The sequence below is a fragment of the Protopterus annectens genome, chromosome 14.part0 (genome assembly GCF_019279795.1).
Source record: "Protopterus annectens isolate FY-2018-M chromosome 14.part0, PAN1.0, whole genome shotgun sequence".
In the NCBI taxonomy this organism is placed as follows: Eukaryota; Metazoa; Chordata; order Ceratodontiformes; family Protopteridae; genus Protopterus; species Protopterus annectens.
In genome coordinates, this window is record NC_056748.1 from 1,134,233,947 (window position 1) to 1,134,259,720 (window position 25,774).

At 43.7% G+C, this 25,774-nt stretch overlaps 1 protein-coding gene across 5 annotated transcripts in view; it reads left to right on the forward strand.

Moving 5' to 3' along the window:
* Positions 1-25,774, forward strand: part of KIF20B (kinesin family member 20B) — a 1,912,547-nt gene that overhangs the window by 182,007 nt on the left and 1,704,766 nt on the right. For all 5 annotated transcript variants that reach the window (XM_044056921.1, XM_044056924.1, XM_044056926.1 and 2 more), the window contains exon 7: positions 13,045-13,123. In XM_044056921.1, coding sequence (XP_043912856.1) covers positions 13,045-13,123 — 79 coding nt within the window. The remainder of the gene's footprint in view (positions 1-13,044; positions 13,124-25,774) is intronic.

The window sequence follows — 25,774 nt, forward strand, 5'->3', positions numbered from 1 at the left end:
GGCAGCAGGAGGGGCAGGTTTTGCATCCACAGCTGCAAACCTTGGACCTTGCTGCCTGGCTTATCCCTTAAATACACCACCAGCAACCCTCGGCAAACAGGTGCTTGACATCATCCTTGAGGCCAAAGGCCTAGTACTCTGAATTCCTATTCCGAAAAGTGGAAAAGATATTGTTCTTGGAGGCTTACTCAAGGAAAGGACACAGCCGTGCCCTCCTTACCTCAAATCCTAGATTACGTAGCAGGGCTGCTCCACAGAGGCCTATCCTTCTCATCAATTAAGATTCATGCCTCTGCCATCTCAGCTCATTACAATACTGAGCCACCTCTGTCTTTTCTCTGCCTCTCAAACAGTTCCTGAGGAGCTAACAATTTAAGACCTCCGAGGAGAGCTCCCACTCCTACATGGTACCTTAACTTTGTTCTAGAGAAGCTCATGCTTCCTTCTTTTGAGCCTGCTGCTACAGCAGAGTTAAAATTCCTCTCTTGGAAAACAACCTTACTTCTAGTTTTCACTTCAGCAAGAAGAGTGAGTTACAGGCACTAATGACTGTGGAACCCTTCATTATTTTCCATGCCGACATTGTTTCCTTCGGGACTAACCCTTCATTTATGCTCAAGGTGGTATCCAGTGTGGTTTTAAACAAATATATCAATCTTCCCTGCCCCTCAGAATAAAGGGGAAAGGATACTGCACTCCTTGGATGTGCACAAACAATTCAGGTTCTTTGACAGGACTAAACCTTTCAGAAAATCTGACCAGCTGCTAGTCAGCTTTGCTACGGGACAGAGGGCAAGGCCATTTCAAAACAAACCATTTCCAAATGGATAGCTCACTGTATCCATTTCTGCTACAAACACCATGGAAAACCTACCCCACAGGGAATCGGAACTCATTCCACTAGGGCTACCCCAACCTCTACAGCATTTCTCAGGTGAGTCCCTACCAGGGACATCCTGGAGTCTGCAACCTGTAGTTCGGTACACACCTTCACCAAGCATTACCACTTGCCTATCTTTTCTAAATCCAGAGCTGGATTTGCCACAGCTGTCTTACAAGGCCTGCTAGCTAGCCCTAATGCTTTTTGACTGCCTCCACCCTTCCTCAGCTCTGGGAATCAACCCAAGTATGATGACTGCAACAGTGAAACACGAAGAATATAGTACAGCTGTGTACACTTAAATGTAGATGTTTGAGTGTATTCACTGTTGCAGTCCTGGTTACCCTAACTCCACCCCCCTGACTCTTTTTATACTTTCTACCTGTCCTCTTTCTGGCCATATTTTATGGCAATGGTATTTACTTTTTACTGGAGGTGTTCCACACTATGTAATTGCTTCGTTTTTTGGGGCTCCTGACATCTGGGGCAAGAAAAACCGATGTAATGGCGTTGGCTGCATGTTTTATACCCCTGAAGCCCTGACATCATGGAAGAGGCAACAGCATCCGACGCAGAAATCCCAAGACTCTGGTATTCAGGCCGACTGAGGGCTACCTGCAGGCAGATAACCCGTGTGTGATGACTGGAAAAGTGAATACACTCTCTAACATCTACATTTGTGCTAAGTGTACACAACTGTACTTTTTTTCCCTATTGCAGTGTTTTCTTGGTCTGAGTATCCTAACATGGAGTTGAGGAGACTTCTCTGCTAATGCCCTTTTTACGGTTTACCCCCCCCCCCACTAACTCAGTGGTACTTACCATTAGTCCTCTTTTCCAGCTTACCGTTAGTGTTCGACATCTGGGCCAAGACTGCTGAGTTGCTGTAAAGCCTACAGACAACTTCTGATAAACCAGCTCGTGGACTAGTGCTGCTGTTCTCCTTTCTGTGAGAGGAGTTGAGGGACATTTGTGCATAGCCTTCCTAGAGACTAGTCATTATGACAACCTGGAAGCTGCTTCTCAGGAGCCAGCTTGAGAGTAGTGCTACTTTATTGCTGCTAATGAGCAAATGAGCTGAGGGACATAAATTCCTAGCTGTACACAGTTGTAATGAGCCCAGCATTAGTAGCAACTTGTAGCAGAATCATTGTACTCTTAATTCCTGCAGTAAAACTTCCAATAAAGCCAGTACTGCTATCATCCTGGACTCTGTTTGCTCCTCCCACTTCTCTTGCCAGTCTGCTAATCCAAGGAATTCACTGGCAGTGTTGCAATGGCTTCCTTTTTATTTACAGCTATACTTAAAGGTTTTGCTGATTCATTATGCAAGATATCCGGAGGCTCATTTGTCAGCAGCACCCTGCATCAGTAATAGCTGCCTAACTCTGAAACAAATATATGCAAATGCCTAGGTTTCCCAGTCTGCCACCCAAGGGCTTACACCTCTCCACACCTACTGTCACATATGCTTTCACTGATCACCACAACTACAAGCTTGCCTCCTTTAGGTCCCATAGGCTTGTAGAGATTTTTACAAGGACTTTACTAGTGATTCAGTAGTTATGCACACTATTACTGAATTCAAGGTTACAGAAAGTTTTCCCTTGAGCAGCAGGATTAAGGATGTTGTAAGGGCCTTCAGGGTTCATGTATCTGTACATAAGTTTGTGGACTTTATCTTTGGGGCACTGCAAAGAAACCTGTCTGATGGGAAGAAATAAAGTCACTGGTGCTGAGCAGTGTTTTACTGTAACCAAAACTTATACCTCTAAGTTTAGTGACACAACTGGTTTTGACAGTTGACTAGCGAACTGTTAGCATTGTAGGAAGATTCTGACTGCATCTACCTGGAAAGAGGTTATTAAAATCACCCCTGGAGCTACATCTCTGCTTGTGGCTTTCACTTGAAGGCTAAAACCTCTATAGCCTACATAGTACATGTTTTAGACTAAGTTTAACACATGGGCATACATGTTCAGCAAATTCTTATTCAGATAGCATCAAGATGACACAGCTCAGTGCTGAAATTTTAAACAAAACTTTTCCTCCGCCTTAAAGACATATAGTTAAAGAAGAACCACATCCACAGACTGAAAAAGCATGTTTATTTGATCAAGTCTTGATGTTTCCTACATTTTAACACTACTTTTGTACTATATATACCTTTTAAAATATTTTTAGATGTAATCCTGAGTCTGTCCACATAGGGTCTGGCATCTTGATTTTTTTTTTTTGTCTACTTCCAGGTATCCCACAATGCAATGTCTGGCTTTAAAATATTGCATCATGTCCCTAAGTTCCTGACTTTACATATGTTTTCATATATACCCCGCTTTCTTTTAGTCGGTCAGGTTTAATTACCATTTCTTGATTTCCAACGGCTACTTAAGACGAGCAGGAATAATGACACAATAGTATTCTCAGCACATGAACTTTGTTTCCTTCTGTGAGCTATCACTCACAACAGTAAACGGGTGAAATATGCACCTTTGGATACTAAGGGAAGGTGATAAGGGGAGGAGAGATAAATTTAAGGACTACAACTGAGACATAACAAAAAAAAATTTAAATTGTTCACTTAAGAAAAAAAGTTACGGGCACTGAGAATACTGTACTGTGTGAAGATCTGAAGCAGACACTGCTTACAGTGTTATCTAATGAATCTAAAACTACCAAACTAACAAAAAACTCCCAAAAGTAGCTAATGGACAGTGATGCAATCAAAGAACAGTGTGTATTTGTGACCATAGAAGTTGCAAGTCAGTTACAGTAAGAAGATGCGTCTTGCAAAGTGGGTCTGCAATTCAGCTGATTGTCAAGCAGTAAAAATTGCCAAGGGAAAGGGATAATTAGGCCATGTGTCGCCCCACCGCTGAACCAGTAAACGAGGAGCCTCTAACCTCACCACTGGCACCAGTGGGGGGTGGACACCAGGAGGATAACAAGCACACACACACTATTTCCAGATGCAGCTCTCTGCATCATGATATTTCTTTTAAGAGCACACAGAGGCTACAGTCAGTCCGAGGCTGGTTTCTCCTTTCTCCTGATCCCCAGTAAGACTTCCCACTGGCACAGCTATAGAGTTGAGATCTCAGCTGCGTGGCGAAAGCAAGACTTCCAGCACCCTCTGTCTTATCAGTGCTTCGTATCCCCGCTTAAGTATCTGATGCACTCTTTTTTTTATGAGGTTTTATTTGCGCACACACACATGCACGCACACCTGGGAAAGGGTGTCACAGGTTTACTAGGTATGCCCATTTTTGCCCAGACTATAAGGTAGTTATCGCTGCCACCAGCTAACTCCTTATCAGCTACTTTAAGACCCTTAAAGCGTGTCTAATCTTACTGTGTAATATTAATACAAATGGTAGTTTGACCAGGAGCAAGGCTATTAGGAGTGGCCCACACAGTGTCGCCAAATAAATAGGCAAGTACTCTCAAAACTTAAATATCTCTAGGCAGATCAGCCACAATGAAAGTTTTAAATATATTTAATAACAACAAGAAAATACTCTGTAAATATTCAGTGACATCAGAGTTAAAAAAAAAAAAAAAAAAAAAAAAAAAAAAAAAATCACAGGAAATATTTAAAAGAACATTGCAGATCAGTCTTCAATAAAAGAAAAACATCTAAGCTATGCTTTGCTATATTCCTGACTGTATCTTAGAGAATTATACTATTCCGTAGTAACTTACTTCATCAGAGCAAAGCAAATGTGATGAATGATTCTTGTCCGGTCCAAGACAGAATACGTAATGCACTCTATCTCTAAAGAGAGTTCTCCAATTAATATAACGGATATTACTGCTGGGGTAGCTTGCAGAATGACATAATTTCTTGCCATCTGATTTTATCCTAGTTGAAACCCCCACTGCTGGAAGCTGGCAGTATTTAGCATCTACCTGTGAAAATACATAGGCCTCAGATCTTTGGCAGATGCTGAAAGTCAGAAAACAATTGCATTCCTTCATACTTTTAGCAGTAGTAATTGGTTCACTCCGAAGACAACACAGAAAGGTTCTAAGCACAGATGTTCCGTCTCCAGCCTGGCCGATATAGGTTCATAGGTAGGTACTAGGCTGTCAACCCAAGGGCCTATGTAAGCCTAGCCAGCAAGGTACCATAACTTACGCCACCCAAGAAAGTTATTTTCCTGTGCCACTGTCCAGCAGAGAGACAGGTGATCGCTTGGGTGTATTTCCTATTTCCCATCCACTCAAGATTTTTCTTGAAGAGTGCTAATGAAGAACTTTGCTTGACATAGATGGGTAGCTTGTTCCAGAGTATAGGAAGTCTCTGGGACATGAATCTATCCCTCCAGCGTGTCCTATTTTTTGTGATGACCAGGTTTAGGTCCCTAGAGCATGTAGCTTGAAGGGATTGGGATTTCTTTAGGTGTAGCATGTCCAACGGCTCTGGGTTTGACATAGCTTTATATGTTAGGCATAGATCACCTCTGAGTAGGCGGTATGCTACAGAGTAAAGCTGGAGTTTTTGAGGCGGTCCGTATAGGGCATTTGTTTGAGGCCAATAATCCTCTTTGTGAGGTACTTCTGTGGCCTTTCCAGCTGCTGCCGATGTAATTTGATGGTAATTTTAAATCTGAAGTAGTTTACTTCATTTGGCCTTCAACCTGTGGGATACCGGATCCATGTCTGATCCGAACCAGCAATCTTACCAGCGTCTGCTCCAAGCTTCTTCCCTTACCCGTAATAAACCTCCACTACCTTCCAGCCCCCAGTTCCTGTTTGCCACAGCTAGCTGAAGCATCATGATCTCCAGAGCTCCAAGTACTTTTTAGAGTAGTTTGCGAGTCTTATTTGCCCCCCCCCCCCCCCCCCAGTGTGTTCTTTGAGTGTGGCGAGTGGTGATTTTCAGTGAGGAAAATAATACTTTTTCTTGTTGTTTTTCCACTGTTATGGCTGATAGTGCATCTTTTAAACACCGGCTTAAGTGTGGCCATAAGTTATCCCCTGCGGATGGCCACACACTTTGTAATGGCCTTGGGCGTGGCCCACCTTAGTACAGACTGCACTATATGGGCGGCTTTTAACCCATGCACAATTAAGGACAGGAAGGCTAAGTTGTCCCTGAAAGGCCTTCTCTCTTCTGAGGTGGTTGCCTCATCTTCGGCTTTGGTCACAGCGTCTGCTGTGGCCGCCTGTTTTTCTCTAGCCCTTGCTTCTCCTCCCTCCCAGGCTGGGACTCAACCTCCCGTGTCAAAGCCTGGGAAGCGGAGTGGAACAGGAGCAGAGAGAGCCAAAACCAAGAAAAAAACACAAGGTCTCCAGACCTCCCTTCACCGTTTAAGATGCACAGGATTTGTGACTCCCCTTGGCTCTGATCTCCGAGGTTTTCCCCGGAGGCGGAGGAGACATGCTGTACATCTAGGGCCCCAGTGCCCCGACCCGCAAGGTTGGAGTCTTTTGCCTCATCGAGGTCCACCCGGTCCTTGGAAGTCTACATGGATAAAATGATGAGGAGTTTCATTCGTACTCGGATCCAGATGGGGGGGGGGGTCTTGCTAGCCCCTTCTCCCTCAGGAGGGGGGATCTCGCTTCCTTTTTTTTTTTTTCAATAGATTTCTCCTTCTCTGATCCATCCACCGGGTTCGGGGTACTCTGATCCGAGGATAGCTTTTTGTCAGGGGGTCGGTGCTGACAGTACCTGCTTCCTCGATGCCAACAGCTGCGTGGAGCAGCGTTTCTGATCAGACTAGCTCGGATCCATGCCACTCTCGGAGCCGGAGCTTGGGTGTCTGATCCAAGGAAGTAGAACGTTTTTCATTGGCTCCGCCTTTGTTTGGCCATGTTGCCTCCCTCGGAGCTCCATCCACTTCAGGCCCGGCTCAGAATCTGTCGTTGGACCCGAGGAGACCGGCCTCCTTATTGGTTCCACACAGGGAGGTTTGTTCCCCCTCAGCATTAGACGTGGTAGAAGGGGTTCTCTCAGCTGGATCAAGACCGCTGACTGTCCCCTGGACTCCTCCCCACCCCCCTCGGCTCTTTCTACAACTCCCATCATTTTACCAGAGGGACAGCCCGTGCTTGAGGAGCCCCATACTGTTCCCCTGAGGAACAAGTGGCTTGCGAATCCCCAGAGAGCCTCACCGAGGATGTGCCTCTCAAATATACTTGTAAGAGGAGACACTTGGACTTCCCCAGAGTCCCTCACCGAGGATACGGTCTTGGGTGATGGGGAAGGCTTCCCCAGGTCACCTCCCGGGGATGTCTCCTTTGGAGACATCATGGAAATTCTTTGCCAACGTGGAGGTTGGTCTGCCCCAAACCTTCTTCTGACGAGTCTGTATTGCTGGAGGCTTTCATCACGGGCCCATCTACTTCCTGGGTGTATCCTCCCACAGATCCCTTGGTGGACCTGGTCACCTCATGGGCATGGAAGGAACTGGACATCGTGGAACCAATTCCCAAAGGGCCTGACAAGATTTTGAGTCCACCTTCAGATAGGCCAGCATGGAACAAGGGCTCCCCCGTATACGCTATGGTGGTAGCAGCAGCCACAAAGAAGGAAGTAGCCCAGGAGAGTTCCCTGGGTCATTCTTCTGACCGAGAGTCGTGGATGATGGACCGCCTAGGAAAGCGGGTTTACGCTTCAGCTACCTTTTCTATTAGGGCGCTGAACTACCTGGCCCATGTCACGAGACTCCAATGCGATCTGGTAAAGGAGCTGGCGGAGTCTTCCCCTAAGTCCATGTAGCAGGAGGAAAGAGACTCATTCTTCTCGAGGTTGGCCACTTTGAAAGCAGTCTCCAACATGTCCATGTGGCTCATTTCACATGCTATTGAAGGAGCGGCTAGGGCGGCTGGGTCTGGCATGTCCATGAGGTGCAACGCCTGGCTCGGATTATGTCAATTCTCTGAACCTTTCAAGGCGTCCTTTGCCAATGCCCCTTATGATGTCTCTACTCTTTTTGATAAGACCATCAAAGAGAAGTTAGTCCAGAGTGAGAAGGGATGGGAAGACCCTGTCTGGTGTTGGGATCCACTTTTCGAACCCTCAAAGGTCCTTTTCTTGGAACCAGAGAGGGCAAAAATGTGGTCCCGGAAGTCACAGTATTCCCAGGACACTCGGGGCTGTTCTTCCCCCAGAGGCAGAGGGGTACAGAATGGATGCCGGTCCAGAGGCAGAGGGGGGTCAGAGGAATTTTGGGTCTCGCGCCTTTCTCGGACAGACCTGGACAGCAACCCTGAGAGGTGGCCCAACTGCTCTGTTCTAGAGGCAGTCTGGGGACGATTGTCCTTGCACCTAGCAGCATGGGAGTCCATAACATCAGACCGCTGGGTGCTTCAGATGATATCCAGGGGATAATCCCCTTTGTGGGTCCCCCAAATCTCCCAAACACCTCTCGGACATACCACCCATGCAAAGGGAGGCAGCAGCACAAGAAATTTCCAAGCTGCTAGAAAAACAAGCCATTGAAACCGTTCCTCCAGATCAGTCCGGATCAGGCTTCTACTCCATGTTCCTTTTGGTACCAAAGAAAACAGGGGACTTGAGGCCCATTCTGGACCCATCTACCCTGAACCTGTCAGTTGCCAAAGAGAAGTTCTGGATGGTCCCACTACAGTCCATCATGCTGTACGTGCAAGAGAGCGACTGGATGTGTTCATTGGACCTGCAGGATGCTTGCTATCGCATAAAAATGCACAGAAGCTCCAGGAGGTTCCGCCGCTTCCGGCTAGGAGTCGATCCTTACCAATTTTGAGCCCTACCCTTTGGTCTTACCACAGCCCCCAGGGTGTTCACCAAAGTGATGGTGGTAGCGGCTCACCTGAGGCTTCAGGGGATTCAGGTTTATCCATACATGGACGATTGGCTCCTCGCTGCTCCCATCAGGTGTCTACTCTCTCAAACCAGGGATTATTTCTTGATCCTTGCCCTGCATTTGGAGATCAGTCAGCACATCCAAATCATTCCTAGATCCTGTACAGATGATGGACTAGATGCATTACAGTGCAAAATCTTCCTGACCTCTGAAAGAGTACAAAACCTGAGGATGCATGTCTCTCATCTACCATTCTCATCTTCCAGTGGTGGAATCAGTGTTGAGGGCCTTGGTTCAATTGCGGCGACCATAACGCTTTTCCTGTGTGCCCGATTACATATGAGAATTCTACAGTGGACACTAGCTGTAGAATGGTCCCTGTTGGAACTTCCATTGTCGTATCCAATACAACTCTGTCGAGTCTGTCTGTTGCCCCACATATGGTGGATGTGTTCTTTGGACATTTTGGAGGGACAACCATTTGTTCCAGCCCCTGCCCAAGCCACAGTGATCACTGACGCCTCCCAACTCTGGTGGGGGGGGGGGGCATTGTTCGGGCAGGACAGTGCAAGGACTGTGGTCCCCTGTAGAGACCAGCTTGCACATAAACGTTCTAGGGATGAGGATGGTCCTTTTAGCATTGCAGGCCCTTCATGTCTTTCTTCCTCTGGGAACTATTGCAATTCAGTCAGACATGTCAGTGGTCTGGTACATCAACAAATAGGGAGGGACCAGATCTTACCCCTTTGTCGCAAGGCCATGAGAGTGGGCAATCTCCACTGGTCGTTTTCTCATCGCAACACACATTCCAGGATCGTCCAACATTCTAGCGAACAGGTTAACTCTGACTATTCTGATGCCCTACAAGTGGTCTCTGAATCTTTCAGTAGCGGAGCAGATCTTCCTCGAGTGGGGTCAGCCTTGCTGCAATCTCTTCACATCTCCTTGCAATGTGAAGTGCAGCGATTTTTTTTCGCTCTGAACCCCCTTCCGGGGAAAGTCCCCCAGAGATACTGTAGTCCATGCTTGGTATGCTTATCCTCCAGTACCCCTTATTCCAAGGTTCTTGGATCCCATTCAGGATCTGATTTCACACCCTTCGGGGGTTTGTCATCCAAACCTGGACAATTTGAAGCTCACAGATTGGCTGCTCCAGTTCCTGTGATTGCTTGGACTCCTGGATTATCCTCCTCAGTTAGGTCTATTTTGGTGGCTGCTCATAAATCTTCGATCAGGAAGGTTCATCGCAGTAAATGGAAACGTTTTTCCCTTTGGGCCTCTTAGAGGAGTTAAGACCCCTTCACGGCTCCTATTTTTGCCATTCTTGAATTTCTAGCTGATATTTTTCAACATAGAGCTATTTCTTCTGTCGAAGTTCAGTTGGCTGCCATTTCTCATTTTCATGTGAGTGACAATTCTGCCTCTCTAGCCTCCTCCAGGCTGTGTATAGCCTTTATTAAAGGCACTTTTTTGTTACCCCCCCCCCCCCGGTCAATGATCCTGTTCACCCATGGGACCTTACTATAGTTATTCAAGCTCTGGTTGTTCTGCCTTTTGAACCCGCTGCAACTACAGATCTAAAATACTTATCTTGGAAAACGGCATTTCTGGTGGCTATTGACTCTGGAAAAAGGATTTCAGAACTGCACGCCTTGTCTGTCAAAGTTCCTTATTTGATTTTTCACAGATAGGATGGATTGGTCCAAAGGGAAACCCTTTCTTCCTACGGTGGCATCACCAATTAATGTCAATCAAACCATCAATTTACCAGTTTTCTTTCCTAATTTTGCTAACAAGATGGAACACAAACTCCACCTGCTGGATGTTCATAGACTGTTACGATACTATTTACAAGAGGACAAAACATTTCCGATACTATTTACAAGAGGACAAAACATTTCCGTAAATCTGATCAATTGTTAGGTTTCCCCAAAAAAGGTTTATAGGAGGATACAATCTCCAAGGTCACTATTGCTAGGTGGATTTCTTCATGCATCCTTCAGGTCTATAAGAACAGAGGCAGGTCTCTTCCGGGTCAGGTGAGAGCTCATCCCACTAGATCCATGGCTACGTCTGCGGCCTTTTGGTCTAGAGTCTTTGGATGATATTTGTTCTGAAGCTACTCTGTTGTCATCTCATATATTTATTTCTCATTACAAATTGGATTGGACTTTGAGAAGGAGCGCATCCTTTGGTTCTGCGGTGCTCTGGAATATCCTTCCATGAGGGCCACCCAGGAGTTTAGTAACTGGGGACTTTGTCCCACAGATTGAAGACTAAATGAAGCAAACTACTTCAGATAAAGAAGTTATGTACTCGCCATAACATTCCATCTGAGTAGTTATACTTTATTTGTCTTAAACTGTCACTCCCGCCTTCCCTCGCACCTTTGCATATGAACCTCCTATGGGCTGCAGTTATAGGTCACAAGTATTTTTTCAGGTCGGGTTAAAAGTATAAGTTTCAGCAAACTCGATCTGGGGGTTAGAAGGTACTGGAGGTGTATTGTGGGTAAGAGGAGGAGCTTGGAGCTCTGAGCAGATGTTAGTAAGATTGTCGGCTCGGATCCAGTATCCCACAGGTTGAAGGCAAATGAAGTAGAACTACTCTGCTCAAACGTTATGGTGAGTACATAACCTTTTTTCAGCTATTTTTCTGAAGTTAACTTCTGTATTTGTTTCAGCTGTTAAAATATATACATTTAAACAGTTACAATAGTGCATGCACATTTCTGTTTTCCATTAGGGCACACTGTGGTTGCATTTTAAGCACAAGCACTTTATAAAATACCCTCTAACACACACATCTGTACAAACCAGTTTGATATACACATGCCATACAGATCTAATACATTTGTAACACAAGCATCTTAAACAAATCATTTCGATATTCACCAATGACCTATAATTATTTATGAAATTCCAGCTAACTGGGCTGGCAGTATCTCCTTTTGTCACAGGGCATATAAAACTCATGATAACTATAAGAATAAATCATAAGAGTTTAGAAATGACTAGGAAATTAAAATGGAAAGGCAATGTACAAAAAAACAATGGGAGAATATTTGTATGGCTCCAAAGTATGTTAAAAAAATCTAGAAGGTTTAGTAGGTTTAGCAGATTTGCAATTGCATAATTCCTGAATGCCAAGGTATTTGAGGGTGCTTCAGGCTTCAGTCTTATTGCGAATGTGATAGACTTGCAGTCTGATTTGACAAGGGAGGAAGGTACAATTGGTGTGGAGCAAAGCTGAGCCATATTGGTAAGGACCAAATCCAGGTTTTTATCACCCTTGGTTGAGGTGGGGACTAACTTGTCCATAGAGTTTGTACTGAAGTCAAGAAAACGGAGTTTACATGTTTTAGTATGTAAAAGTCTCCCCATTTTATGGAGGGGTAGTTGAAATCTCCTAGGAAAATGGTACTTTGACCTTGTTCATACAGACTCCATGCTAGTTAGGCAAGAGGTATGGGCTGTAGACAGGGGGGGGGGGTCTATAGTTAGCAATGGTACAATAATGGATTTTGTTAATATGAAGTTGGATGTGGTAGAGTTTGAGTTAATTGCCATGCGTAACTAGTCAGGCAATTAAGAGTTTTTGCTTTTAAGAAAATTGCAACAGCACTGCCTTAAATACCTTTGCCTAATGAGGTGGGCCTGATTGTGTGATAGCCATTGAAACCCTGCTCTGATGCTTTCAGTGGTCAGTAGTGTTAAATCTGTCTGAAGTCCTAGGACTCTCTACTTTTGACTGGAATTAAATTTGAAGTCATAGTTTCAGCTTGTAGTTCAATCTTCTACTGTTAAAAGGTCTGAACCAGTCGGGGATATACAACCACCATCTTACTTTGTTGTAATTTGATGAGTTTATGTGCTTTGATTAAACAGTGAAACTTGGTCTGATAATCTCTCATTTATTAATACCACTGCAAGCATTTTATCAAGATGTAAGTGGTCTTCTTGACTTAATTGTTTTGCAATTCCTTGATCCTAGTAGCTGTTGGCTCCATACCTGTAGTTAGAGTAGTGTATGCTGTGCTTCTACTGGTGATTGACCATTGTATTGGGTCTCAAAATTAACTTTTTTCATATATTCTTAGGTTGATTACTGTAATCGTCCTAACTCTTAAAATCTGTGGTGTATGATGGATCTATATTGGAATGTTCTCTGTGTTTGTCAGTAGTACTTCTGTTGGTTTTAACGAGCCATTTGTACCACTGTTTATGCTCATAAGTACTTTGAGTATTCTTTACGGATGGATGTTTGTAGGAAGAGGAATGAATTTATGAATGAAAGCACTTTTTCTGTAAAAGTGCTTAACATTTATTACTATTAAAAGTTTTATTAATGGTGTATGTGTTTTCATTTCAGAACAGTTCACAGGGCAATGTAAATGCCCCTCAATGTACTACCCACCCATCGGAATCTGCCACTGACGTTTGTATAGAAGGTAAGCTATTTTCTTTCTCTCTTTTTTTTTTTATTGGCTTTATATGTTCGTTATGAAGATGTGGCAACATCCATTATATGAATGTCCTCTGTTTATCCCTGAGTTAATCACTAACATCCTAAAACAAATTCAACACCATTAATTTACTTTCACTCTGCTTCATTGACCACTGCCCCAGTGCCTTCTCTTTAACTACCATCAAATTACTTGTCCAATTTAAACTAACCACCTTCAGGCCCAAATCCCAGAACAGCATTTTGTCATTACTAAATGACCTAAAACTACCTTCTGGAACTCCATCCTATCAGAAAGCAACCAGAGACTGAATCAAATCGCTCATTAACAAACTACTGCAACTCCATGTCAAATGCACTCCCATAATCACTAGACCCTTAAAAGTACATGAAACTAATGGGTGCCTCCAGAGTATAAATAAATCTATAAACACAAGAATAAAGCCTGGTTTGCCTTCAAGCAAATTCCATCTTGGGAAAACCACCATTTCGTGCAACTTGGAGAATCTAGCTAAAAAGGTTACTATGAAGTAAAATACCAATTTTCTCTTCACCAGTACCCACACTCTCAAAACAATTCTGGAACATCATCAATAATACAGGATGATCACAACAAAAATGTCCCAGCAAGTCATATATCATCAGCGTGCTCTCAGGCCCACTACTAGCATGTAGTTTCGTAAAAGAATTGTGCTACCCCACCCCCTTCTCTCGCTTTTTGTTTTTTGCTTCAAAAAACATTGCCAAGGCTGTCCGAAAAGCTACTGCTCCTTTTCAGGTAACCTATTTCTTTAAGTTCATCATGCTCTGTAAAGGAAATGTTACTTCCTCACTTGTGCACTTGTACAACCTGAGCGTGCCATACTGCACTATAACCATAAAGCACTACAGAAAATGGTGAAGTTCTGATTACATAAGGATGCATCCAATACCAGCAGTTAAAAAATATAGTAGTCCAAGTAAGGATGTGTCATTAATTATTGAAATGGCTACACCCAATAATGATATAAATATCCTACATAGTGAGAGCAGTGTGGGATAAAGACACCCAGACAGTTTTAACAGTGGTAGGAGCAACAGGAATTATTAAATAAACTTGAAAATTATATTTTTAATATGCTAGCAATACATGTAATCCTGTATTTACTCCAGAACACAGCAATTCTGAGAATTTTGCTGGTGCTGAGAACACCACTCTTGGCAAACATCAAAGATTGAAGCAGTACTGATTTTAAGAACTCTAATCAGACTCTGAATTGGGAATGGGTTTCATTCTTGTCCCAGTATTAGAAATCCAAAACCTGGTAAAATTAAAAGGTTGTAATCCAAAAGAAGCAAAACGCTTCAGACCTGAAAAACGAATCTTTACTCTGCTTGCAAACTAAAGTACCGTATGCTGTCCCCACATCAACCTGCTTTTTGGTAAAGTCTAAGCACCATGACTGTTGTTTACACTTTAACTGAAAATATATTACACGAGTGGACAAAGGCCAGCTTACCTAAGCTTAAGGAAAGACTTTTCCGTGGTTGTACAGTTACATTACAGAAACCTACTTCATAGTAGAAATGGGGAACTTTTCCTCCCTCTGCCCTTTTGTTAAAGGAGTACCCCAGGGATTGCTCTCACCTATTTTTGTCACTTTCATTAACTTCGTCTCTGCTTGTTCACTTAACCCCCCCCATCCTTACATAAGTAGATGATCTGGTCATCTATAGGTCCATCCGCATCATCAAAAAGCACCTTGAAAATCTGTTTGTGCTCGGCACACTAAGCTCATACTGAGCACCTGCAAAGAAATAGATAAACAGATAACTAACTAAATGGATAAATAGATGGATACATAAAAAAGCATGACCCTTGCACAAGACAGTTCTTCACAAACCCACGAAACTGAAATCTATTTTTCTGGGTAAAAAAACAAAGGCATTTACTATCACTTGAAGGCAGACTAGCAATTAAATTCTCTTGCTTCAGTAAAATAGTGTTTTGGTAGTTTTTCTAAACCCCATCCTTAACAAAAAAAGGTCTACAAACCCTATTCAGTCAAATCTATAGATCTTATTTAATTGTTTTTATTTACTTGCACTTTGACTTAGAGGGACTAACCTGGTAAACAATGAGCCTCTCTTCAGGGGAAACCCAAGGTAGTATTCCTATGAAATTTGCCCAGGACACTGCAGAACTTCCTCTACTTTTTTTAGGGTGGTTGTCGGTCCTTAAGGCTAATCTTTTTCAATGTACGGACATCTTTATTACCCTGCTAATGCAGGCTTCAGTTGTAGCCATTAGACAGAGTTTTTGTTAATTATAACTAATATATTATATGTACAAAATGGGAAAAGGGTTTGTGGGTGGCTGGATATTTCTTGTATTCATACACATGTATATTTTTATATGCATGTTTATATAATCTATGTATAGCACACATTTTATATATTATGCACTCGTATATTACATGTATTTTTTATATACCATATAGTGTGTGTGTATATGTGTGTGTATGTATATATATATATATATATATATATATATATATATATATATATATATATATATATATATATATATATATATATATATATATATATATATATATATATATTTATATATACATATAATATATATATATATATATATATATATATATATATATATATATATATATATATATATATATATATATATATATATATATATTTATATATACATATAATATATATATATATATATATATATATATATATATATATATATATATATATATATATATATATATATATATATATATATATATATATATATATATACAATGAACAACACTGATTACCGGGTCGGAACCACAAACAAAAACCGAAGCAAATTAAACCCATCCATGTGGGGGGCAATGCCCCCCCCCAACTAAATATACCCAACACTGTGATGACACTACAGTGAGGAAAGGTGTAAAGTTCACCGTGGTGGCAAAGGGTTTTCTTTCCCAGGGTAACTTTCCAGTATTCAGATTTTTCATTTATTAGTGGTTTCGGTGAAGTCATCCTGAGATTTAGTAATTTAGGTAAGTGGGTTTCTGTTCTTCTGAAGTAGACTCGTACACACACACACACACACGCACGCACGCACGCACACACACACACACACACACACACACACACACACACACACACACACACACACTGAATTGAACACTTTTCTTGCTTTTCTTCATTAGTTGATCTAGATCTTGGGCATCATTGTTTGGCAGGTTTACTATCATAACCCAGATGTGCACTCTGTTGTATGCTGCTACATTGAGGTACAGTTTCAAAAGGGTTAAACATCAAACGGAAATGGAATCAACGAATGGCACAAGTAATCAAACAGTCACATTTCCATAGTAGTGAATTTTGAACCATCAGTATTAACATGGTTTGGAATGGGGGCATCAAAACGTTTTCTTTTTCGACTTTGATTCGACGATGTGAATAATTGATGGAGTGCACTTCTGGATTATGATGGTAAACTGTTTGGTAGCAGGAATAACAAAATGTTCACAGTGTTTCACTGTTGCAGTCATTACAATTGGGGTTATCCTGCTGGCAGGCTACCCACAGTCAGCCTGAATTCCAAAGTCCTGGTCGAGCGTCTGTTGCTGTCACCTCCTCCTTGACGTCAGTGCGCCAGGGGTATAAAAGATGCAGCAGACACCATTTTCTCCAGTCTTTCTTGCCGCACGGTGCCCGAAGCAAAAGCAGTTCGCAAGTGCCGGTCGGCCGACTCCTGAGATTTTCAACTTCAAATTTCAGATCCGAAGTCTTCATTAAAGCTAAGTACCCCGTTGGGGTAAATTTTTTTTTTCTTGCTCCAGACCGATGTCAGAAAAAGTGAATAATTGTATTACTTGTGGGAAGCAAATACCTCAAGGATTTTCATTCTTAGTGTATTCCTTGCCTAGGCCCTGACCACGACGTTGCTAGTTGTCGGTTTTTTGATAGATTTAACCAACGCACTATTGAGCGTCGGTACAATTTTGCTTTTCATTATTTTGGCAGAAGATTTAATTATATTATGCCGTCAGAACAGCTGACTACCGGAGTTTATAAAAAGCGCAAAGAAAAGGACAGGCATCTGAGGTCCAAAACAGATGAGGCTTCTGCTAGGCCATTCGCCGGTTCTCAGTGAGGTGCTTTTGCAGCTCCTGACGCCCGCTACCTCAGAGCCACAGGCCGCTTCCGACTCCCACGTGGAGCTGACTAGGTCACTGGAAACTCAAGGTATTGGACCCTCGGAAACTATACCCTCAGATGGGTCCAGAGCTGCTGAGCAGGCATCGGCTTCTGGGGGTGTTTTCAGGCCTACACAGTTGTATGTGAAAACGACTTCAGCTTCAAAGGAAAAGACTAAAGCACCTTTAAAGACAAAGAAACAAGTACAACACTTCCCTGGACAGGCCTCCATGCCTAAAAAACAGATGCTTAAAATGGCCAAAGACCTAATTACTTTGATCAGGGGTTCCCATCCCCCTCCTGATAAGGGTTCCCATCCCCCTCCTGATAAGAGGCCTAGGCAAGAGACAGAATATGAATCTTCAGATCAGGTTTCCATTTCCTCTGATTCCTCTTCTGGACAGGAATACTCTCTTCCTCCCTATGAGGATTCTGATGCTGAAGAATCTATCCCTTCAGCCTCTCCTCCTGAGGATTTTTCTTTTGGGGAGACTCTGCATACTATGAGGGAGCACTTCCACTGGGAGAGCCAAGATTACTCAGAATCTAAGAAAAGGCTCAGAGACTTCCTTTTACTACCTCAGCACAGGCCCCTTGCTATCCCTACTGTTTTAGACATTGTAGATGTTTTTTCAGAGTCCGGTCTGTCTTTTGACTCTCTACCTCCAGCTCCTGCTAAGCCAGACAGATACTACAGGGTTCCTGATTCACATAAATTTCCTCATCTCTCAGGGTCCCAAAAGGGTCAAGGCTTCCACTGCAAAAAACCCTATCCCTTCTGACAGGGATTCAAGGCGCTGGACAGATGGGGGAAAAAGATTTATACTTCTGCTACCTTGGCCGTAAGGGCCTTAAATTTTCAGTTTCATATGCTTAAATATCAGCAATACCTTATGTCACTGCTTAAACAGAAAATGTTGACAAATTCTGAATGTGCAGAAAACAAAGAAATGCAGGATTTATTGCATGCAGCTGAACAAGTGGGAAAACATACTTTGCAATGTGGTTTTTATTCTCTGGAGGCCTCCTGCAGAGCTGCTGTTACGGGTCCTGTCATTCGGAGGCATGCTTGGTTAAAGGAACAGAATCTGCTTGATCATGTTAAAGCAAAATTATTAGATGCTCTATTACAGCATGATACCTTGTTTGGTGTTAAAGCAAAAGAGGTGTTGAAGAAAATGGAGGACAAAGCTAAATCTATGCAAACAGTCAAGGATTTCTTACAGGTACAGCCTCCCAGGTTTAGCAGGAACTGGCCTACAAAGAATTGGTCCTTTCCAGTGTCAGACAGGCCACAAAGAGGCAGATACAAACACCCCAGAGGCAGATCCCAGCCCCAAGGCTCATACAGGTCTAAACAGTGGGGTGCTTCTGCCTCCAAAAGCGGAGAAGATAAATCACAGCCATACAGAAAAAAGTCTCAATTACCTCCCCTGCCAGCACCAAGCATCTATCTTCTGGCAGCTCCTTTAGGGGGAAAAACTAGCACTTTTTTTTCACAAAATTGGCACATGATCACCCAGGACAAATAGGTCTCGAATATAGTGTCACAAGGCTACAGGTTCCACTTTCACACCCTGCCAAGGGCAAACGGTATGCCAGACCTGCCACACAATGAATGGGCAGAGGCACAAAAACAAGATGTTCGTGTTACCCTGCTGCAGTCATCACACTTGGGTTATCCTGTCGTCAGGCGGTCACGCAGTTGGCCTGAATTCCAAAGTCTTGGTCTGGCGTCGGTGGCTGTCGCTTCTTCCCTGACGTCAGTGCGCCAGGGGGTATATATGATGCATCCAACGCCATTTTCTTCAGTCTTTCTTGCCACGCGGTGCCCGAAGCAGAAGCAGTTTGCAAGTGCCGGTCGGCCAACTCCTGAGATTTTCGAAGTCGAATTTCATATCCGAAGTCTTCAATAAACCTAAGTACCCCGTTGGGGAAACTTTTCTTCCCTCAGTGCGCCAGGGGGTATATATGATGCATCCGACGCCATTTTCTTCAGTCTTTCTTGCCACGCGGTGCCCGAAGCAGAAGCAGTTTGCAAGTGCCGGTCGGCCAACTCCTGAGATTTTCGAAGTCGAATTTCATATCCGAAGTCTTCAATAAAGCTAAGTACCCCGTTGGGGAAACTTTTCTTCCCTCAGACCGATGTCAGAAAAAGTTAACAATTATACCTCATAAGGATTTTCATTCTTATTGTATACCTTGCCTAGGCCCAGAGCACGACGTCACTGGTTGTCGCTTTTGTGCTAGGTTCAATAAGCGAACTATAAAACGACGCTTTGATTTCGTACGACACTACTTCGGTAGAAAGTTTAATTACACTATGCCATCGGAGCAACCGACTACCGGCGTGCACAAAAAACGCAAAGATAGACAGGCAGCCTAGATCCAAGCCAGACTCCGAGGCCTCGGCTGGGCCGGTCTCTGGTTCACCGGTTTTCAGTGAGGCGCCTACGCAGCATTGGAATCCCAGACCGCTTCGGATCCTATGGCGGAGAGTTCTAGGCCGACGCAGCCATTTTCTTTAGGCCCTACCGACGACATTGCAGAAAGAGAAGCCGGTGCTGCAGAAACACCTTCGGTTTCTGAAGGTGTGTTCAGACCGACGACACTCGCCATAAAAATGTATCCTAAGCTTAAGACTCCTCCTCTTAAACCAAAAAAGACTGCACTTCAGTCTCCAGTTCAAGGCCCCATGCCTAAGAAACAGATGCTTAAAATGGCTGAAGATTTGATCTCTGTAATCAGGGGTTCCCAACCCCCACCCAACAAAAGGCCTAGACAAGATTATGCCTCCTCAGATTGAGTGTTTATTTCCTCGGGCTCCTCTCAGGAACAAGATTACTCCTTTCCCCCTTATGAGGATTCTGATACTGAGGACTCCATCCCCTCAGCTTCTCCCCCTGAAGACTATTCCTTTGGGAAAACTTTACATACCATGAGGGAACATTTCCTGTGGGAAGGTCAGGACTACTCTGACTCAAAGAAAAGGCTCAGAGAGTTTATTTTACTCCCCCAGCACAGACCACTTGCTATCCCCCCAGTTTTAGACATTGTGGATGATGTTTACTTAGAATCTAGTTTAAATCCAGATTCTCTGCCTCCTGCTCCAGCCAAACCAGATAGGTATTACAGAGTGCCTGACTCCCACAAATTCCTTTACAAAAGCCCTGTTGCTGACCGAGAGACTATCTCCCAGGGTCCCAAAGGGGCTAAGGCTTCTATGGCAAAAAATCCGGTACCCTCTGAAAGGGACTCCAGAGCACTAGACAGGTGCGGGAAGAAGGTTTACACCTCAGCCACTCTAGCTATGAGAGCACTAAATTGTCAATTTCACATGCTTAAATACCAGCAATTTCTAATGTCTCAAAAAAACAAAAGATGAGCACACACCCTCAACGGTCTGAATTGAAGGAAATGTAGGATCTGTTGCATGCAGCTGAACAGGTGGGCAAACATACTTTACAATGTGGATTTGATTCCTTGGAAGCTTCTTGTAGAGCAGCTGTTACTGGGTCTTTTTATACGTAGGCATGCTTGGTTAAAGTAACAAACTCTGCCTGATCATGTTAAAGCAAGGTTACTAGATGCCCCCTTACAGCAGGATGTCCTATTTGGGGTTAAAGCAGAAGAAGTCTTAAAGAAAATGGAGGATAAGGCAAAATCTATGCAGACGGCCAATTTCTTACAGGTTTAGCCCCCTCGCTTCAGCAGAAATTGGCCAACAAAAAATTGGTCCTTTCCAGCTACTGATAGACCACAGAGGGGTAAATACAGACGCCCAAGAGGCAGAGGACAAGCTCAGACCCACTACAAACCTCAACAATGGGGTACTGCAACACAGAAGGGAGGAGAAGACAGGCCCCAAACTACTAGAAGGCAAACACAATGACTTAAACCTCATATGGCCAAGCAAAACTCTCTTGGCAGCTCCCTTGGGAGGAAAATTGGCACTTCTTTCAGACAACTGGTGCATCGTCACAAAGGACAAATGGGTCCTAGACATTATTTCACAAGGATACAGATTCCATTTTCACACCTTGCCAACGATAAGAGGAATGCCAAACCTGCCACAAAATCAATGGGCAGAGGCACAAAAACAAATTACAGCTCTCATGGACATGAGAGCCATTCAACTGGTACCTACACGGGAGCAAGGCCAAGGATTTTACTCGAGGCTCTTTCTAGTCCCCAGAAAGAACAATGCTTGGAGACCCATTCTGGACTTTTCAATTCTAAACACCTTCTTACAAGTACCCAAATTCAAGATGCTAACACTACAGCAGCTTCTTCCCATGCTGGGCAAGAAAGCATGGCTAGTAACGTTGGACATCAAGGAGGCATACCTGCATGTCCCTATCAGACAAAATTGCCCATTTCATTGCAGGTTCAACCCATTACCAATTCTCTGCACTGCCCTTTGGCTTATCCACTGCGCCCAGGGTCTTCACAAAATGCCTGGCACCAGTAATTGCATACTGCAGACAAAGAGGAATTCAAATATACCTATACCTGGACGACTGCCTCATACAAGCAGAAAGCAAGGACATCCTCTTACAACATCTGGCTTTTGTAAAACACCTTCTAAGTTGCCTAGGGTACACAGTAAACGAAAAGAAATCAAAACCAGTACTCTCACAAAATATGACATTCCTGGGTGGCAGCTTGAATACAATGGCCCAGATGGCTTATCTGACTCCAGACAAACAACGACAACTGACTCAATATTTCAAAACAATTCCAACAAAGACCCAACTCCCTGCAAGAAAAATTCTGCAGGCCTTGGGCTTCATGGCATCTTGCATACTACTAATACCATTTGCAAATCTGCATATTTTGTTCTGGAAAAACTTACGCTGCCTCCTTTGAACCAGCCTTCTTAGCTGACTAAGTTTTTGTCATGGAAGACTGCCCTGCTGCTAGCAATAACTTCAGCCAGAAGAGTCTCGGAGCTTCAGGCACTAAAGGCAGTAGAGCCTTTTCTCATTTTCCATCAAGACAGAGTTTCTCTATGAACTAACCCCTCCTTTATGCGTAAGGTGGTATCCAGTGTGGCTCTAAATCAAACCATTCATTTACCCACCTTCTTTCCAAATCCACAGAACAAAGGAGAAAGACTCCTGCACTCCTTGGACATTCACAGGCAACTACGTTACTATTTGGCTAAAACCTAAGGTTTTCAGAAAATCTGACCAGCTCTTAGTATCCTATGCTGCAGCTTCACAAGGGAAGGCTATATCAAAACAGACCATTTCCAAATGGATAGGACATTGCATTCGTTTTTGCTACACCCATCATGGAAAACCAGTTCCTGCTACATTAAGGCCCCACTCTACCAGGGCAGCAGCTGCATCTGCAGCCTTCCTCAGGGGGGTGCCAACCAAGGATATTTTGGAAGCTGCAACTTGGAGTTCAGTACACACCTTTACCAAACACTACCAATTACCACTTTAAGACTAGAGCTGGCTTCGCCACTGCAGTTCTGCAGGGCCTTCTAGTCTCCTCTAACCCTGTTTGACTCCACCTCGCATCCTTAGCTTTGGGATTCTACCCAAGTGTGATGACTGCAGCAGGGTAACACGATGAACATAGTACAGTTTTGTACCTATCATAAATGTAGATGTTAGAGTGTATACCCTGCTGCAGACCAGGTTACCCTCCCTCCATCCCCTCTGACCTAACTAAAATTTTCAATGCCTTAAAATCTGATACTACCTTTGTGGTGTATTTGCTTATACCTGGAGGGATTTTTTGTTTATGCTAAACTTTTTAGATTGGTACTCTTTACTGACCACCTTTTAGGGGGCACCTGACATCTGGGGCAAGAAAAACTGAAGAAAATGGCGTCTGATGCATCATATATACCCCTGGCGCACTGACGTCAGGGAAGAAGCGACCGCAACCGACCCCAGACCAAGACTTTGGAATTCAGGCCGACTGCGGGACCGCCTGACGACAGGATAACCCAAGTGTGATGACTGCAGCAGGGTATACACTCTAACATCTACATTTATGGTAGGTACAAAACTGTACTTTTCATACCTCATGGACAAAAAGGGCCATTCAGCAAGTACCACAGAAGAAAAGGGACTAGGATTTTACTCGAGACTGTTCTTGGTGCCCAGAAAGGACAAAGTCTGGAGACCAATACTGGACCTGTCTATTCTAAACACATTTCTGGATATTCCAAAATTCAAAATGTTGACTCTGCAGCAGCTTCTGCCCATGCTGGGCAAAAAGGCTTGGCTTGTGACTTTAGACCTAAGAGGCATACCTGCATGTCCCAATCAGACAATCATGCAGAAGATACCTCAGATTTCTAGCTGGCTCATTGCGCTAACAATTCTCTGCACTGCCCTTTGGCTTATCTACTGCACCCAGAGTCTTCACAAAATTCCTAGCACCAGTAATTGCTTTTTGCAGACAGAGGAATACAGATTTATCCTTACTTGGACGACTGCATTATTCAAGCAGAGAACAAAGACATTCTACTACAGCATCTGGCGTTTGTAAAAAGATTACTAACATGCCTAGGGTACACAGTAAACGAAAATAAATCAAAACTAGTACCCTCTCAAGAGATAATATTCCTGGGTGCAAGCTTAAATACAACTGCCCAGATGGATTATCTCATGCCAGACAAACAGACAACGGACTACTTATTTCAAAACGTTGGCAACAAAGACCCAGTTATCTGCAAGACAAATTCTGCAGGCTTTGGGCTCCATGGCATCCTTCATTCTGCCAATTCCATATGCAAGACTGCATATGAGGAAACTACAATGGTATCTAAAAAGTGTGTGGACTCAACATTGCCACAGCCTGGAAACAAAAATGACCCTCATTCCCTGCCTACAGCAGGAGTTCCGATGGTGGGCAAAGGCCTGTCACCACAAGGGACAGCCATTCACTTTACCCACAGCCAGGCAGACATTAACAGATGCATCAGATTATGCCTGGGGGCCCATATGGCAGGAAGATGTATTCAGGGCACATGGTCCCCAAGCCAAATGCATGTACATATCAATCAAAAAGAGATGCTAGCTGTTCAGAATGCCCTGACAGCCTTCAAGGACCTACTTCATCCAGGACAACTATTGATAAAGACGAACAATACTGCAATCATGTGGTACATAAACAAGCAGGGGGGCACACATTCCTACCCCCTCTGCAGACTAGCCATGACTTTGTAAGACACATCATTGACTTGCCAAGTACATCTGCAAACACAATTCCTGCCAGGAAAGATAAATACTCTGGCAGACTAACTAAGCTAAAACCTAATGGCTCCCCACAAGTGGAAATTGGATCCACAAGTCTTCATCATGATAACAAGGAACTGGGGATGCCCGGACATAGACCTAGTTGCCTCTCCTCACAACTGCCAACTACAGAGATTCTGCACAAGGACTTATCACAAGCAAGCATGGAAAGCGGATGCTCTATCTTTCAGCTGGAAAAACTTAACAGTATACGCCTTTCCCCCACTGCCTCTCCTACCCAAGGTACTCCTAAAGGTCGGACAATTGAAGCCAAAAATGATTGATTGCCCCAGACTGGCCCCACCAGCACTGGTACCCAATCCTAAAGAACTTGTCTCAATGCCCAGCCTGGACATTACCTCAAATTCCTCACTTATTGACCCAACAAAACAGTCCGATCCTGCACAGCCAACTCGAGACCTTAAAATCTGGCTGCATGGCGGATAATGTAGCCATTCAAAACGCAACTCTCTCTAAAGTGGTGATGGATGTTATCTTGGAGGCCAGGAGGCCTAGTACCAGAAAATCATATGCAGGAAAATGGAAGAGATTCTGTTTGGAACCAGGCACAAGGAATTGACACAATTGTACCAAATATTCCTCAGATTTTGCAATACTGAACTGAGATGCTGGACAAAGGCCTTTCCTTTTCATCAATTAAGATTCCTGCCTCTGCCATTTCAGCTCATTACAATACAGAACCACCTATTTTTTCTCATCCATTACTAAGGCAGTACCTCAGAGGGGCCGAAACGCAAGTCCTCCAAAGAGAGCACCAATACCTGCATGGGGCCTCAATTATGTCTTGGAAAAACTCACACTGCCTCATTTTGAGCCAGCCTCTACAGCTGATGTAAAATTCTTATCCTGGAAAACAGCTCTGCTCCTAGCAATAACCTCTGCAAGACAAGTCTAGGTTACAGGCACTCATGGCTGTGGAACCTTTTATCATTTTCCATCCTGACAGGGTTTCTCTGAGGACAAACCGACATTTATGCCTAAGGTAGTGTCCAATGTGGCCCTTAACCAAACAATTCATTTGCCTACCTTTTATCCAAACCCACAGAATAAGGGTGAGAGACTTCTGCATTCTTTGTACATTCACAGGCAGCTATGCTTCTACTTGGACAGAACCAAAGCTTTCAGAAAGACTGAACAACTTCTAGTGGTGT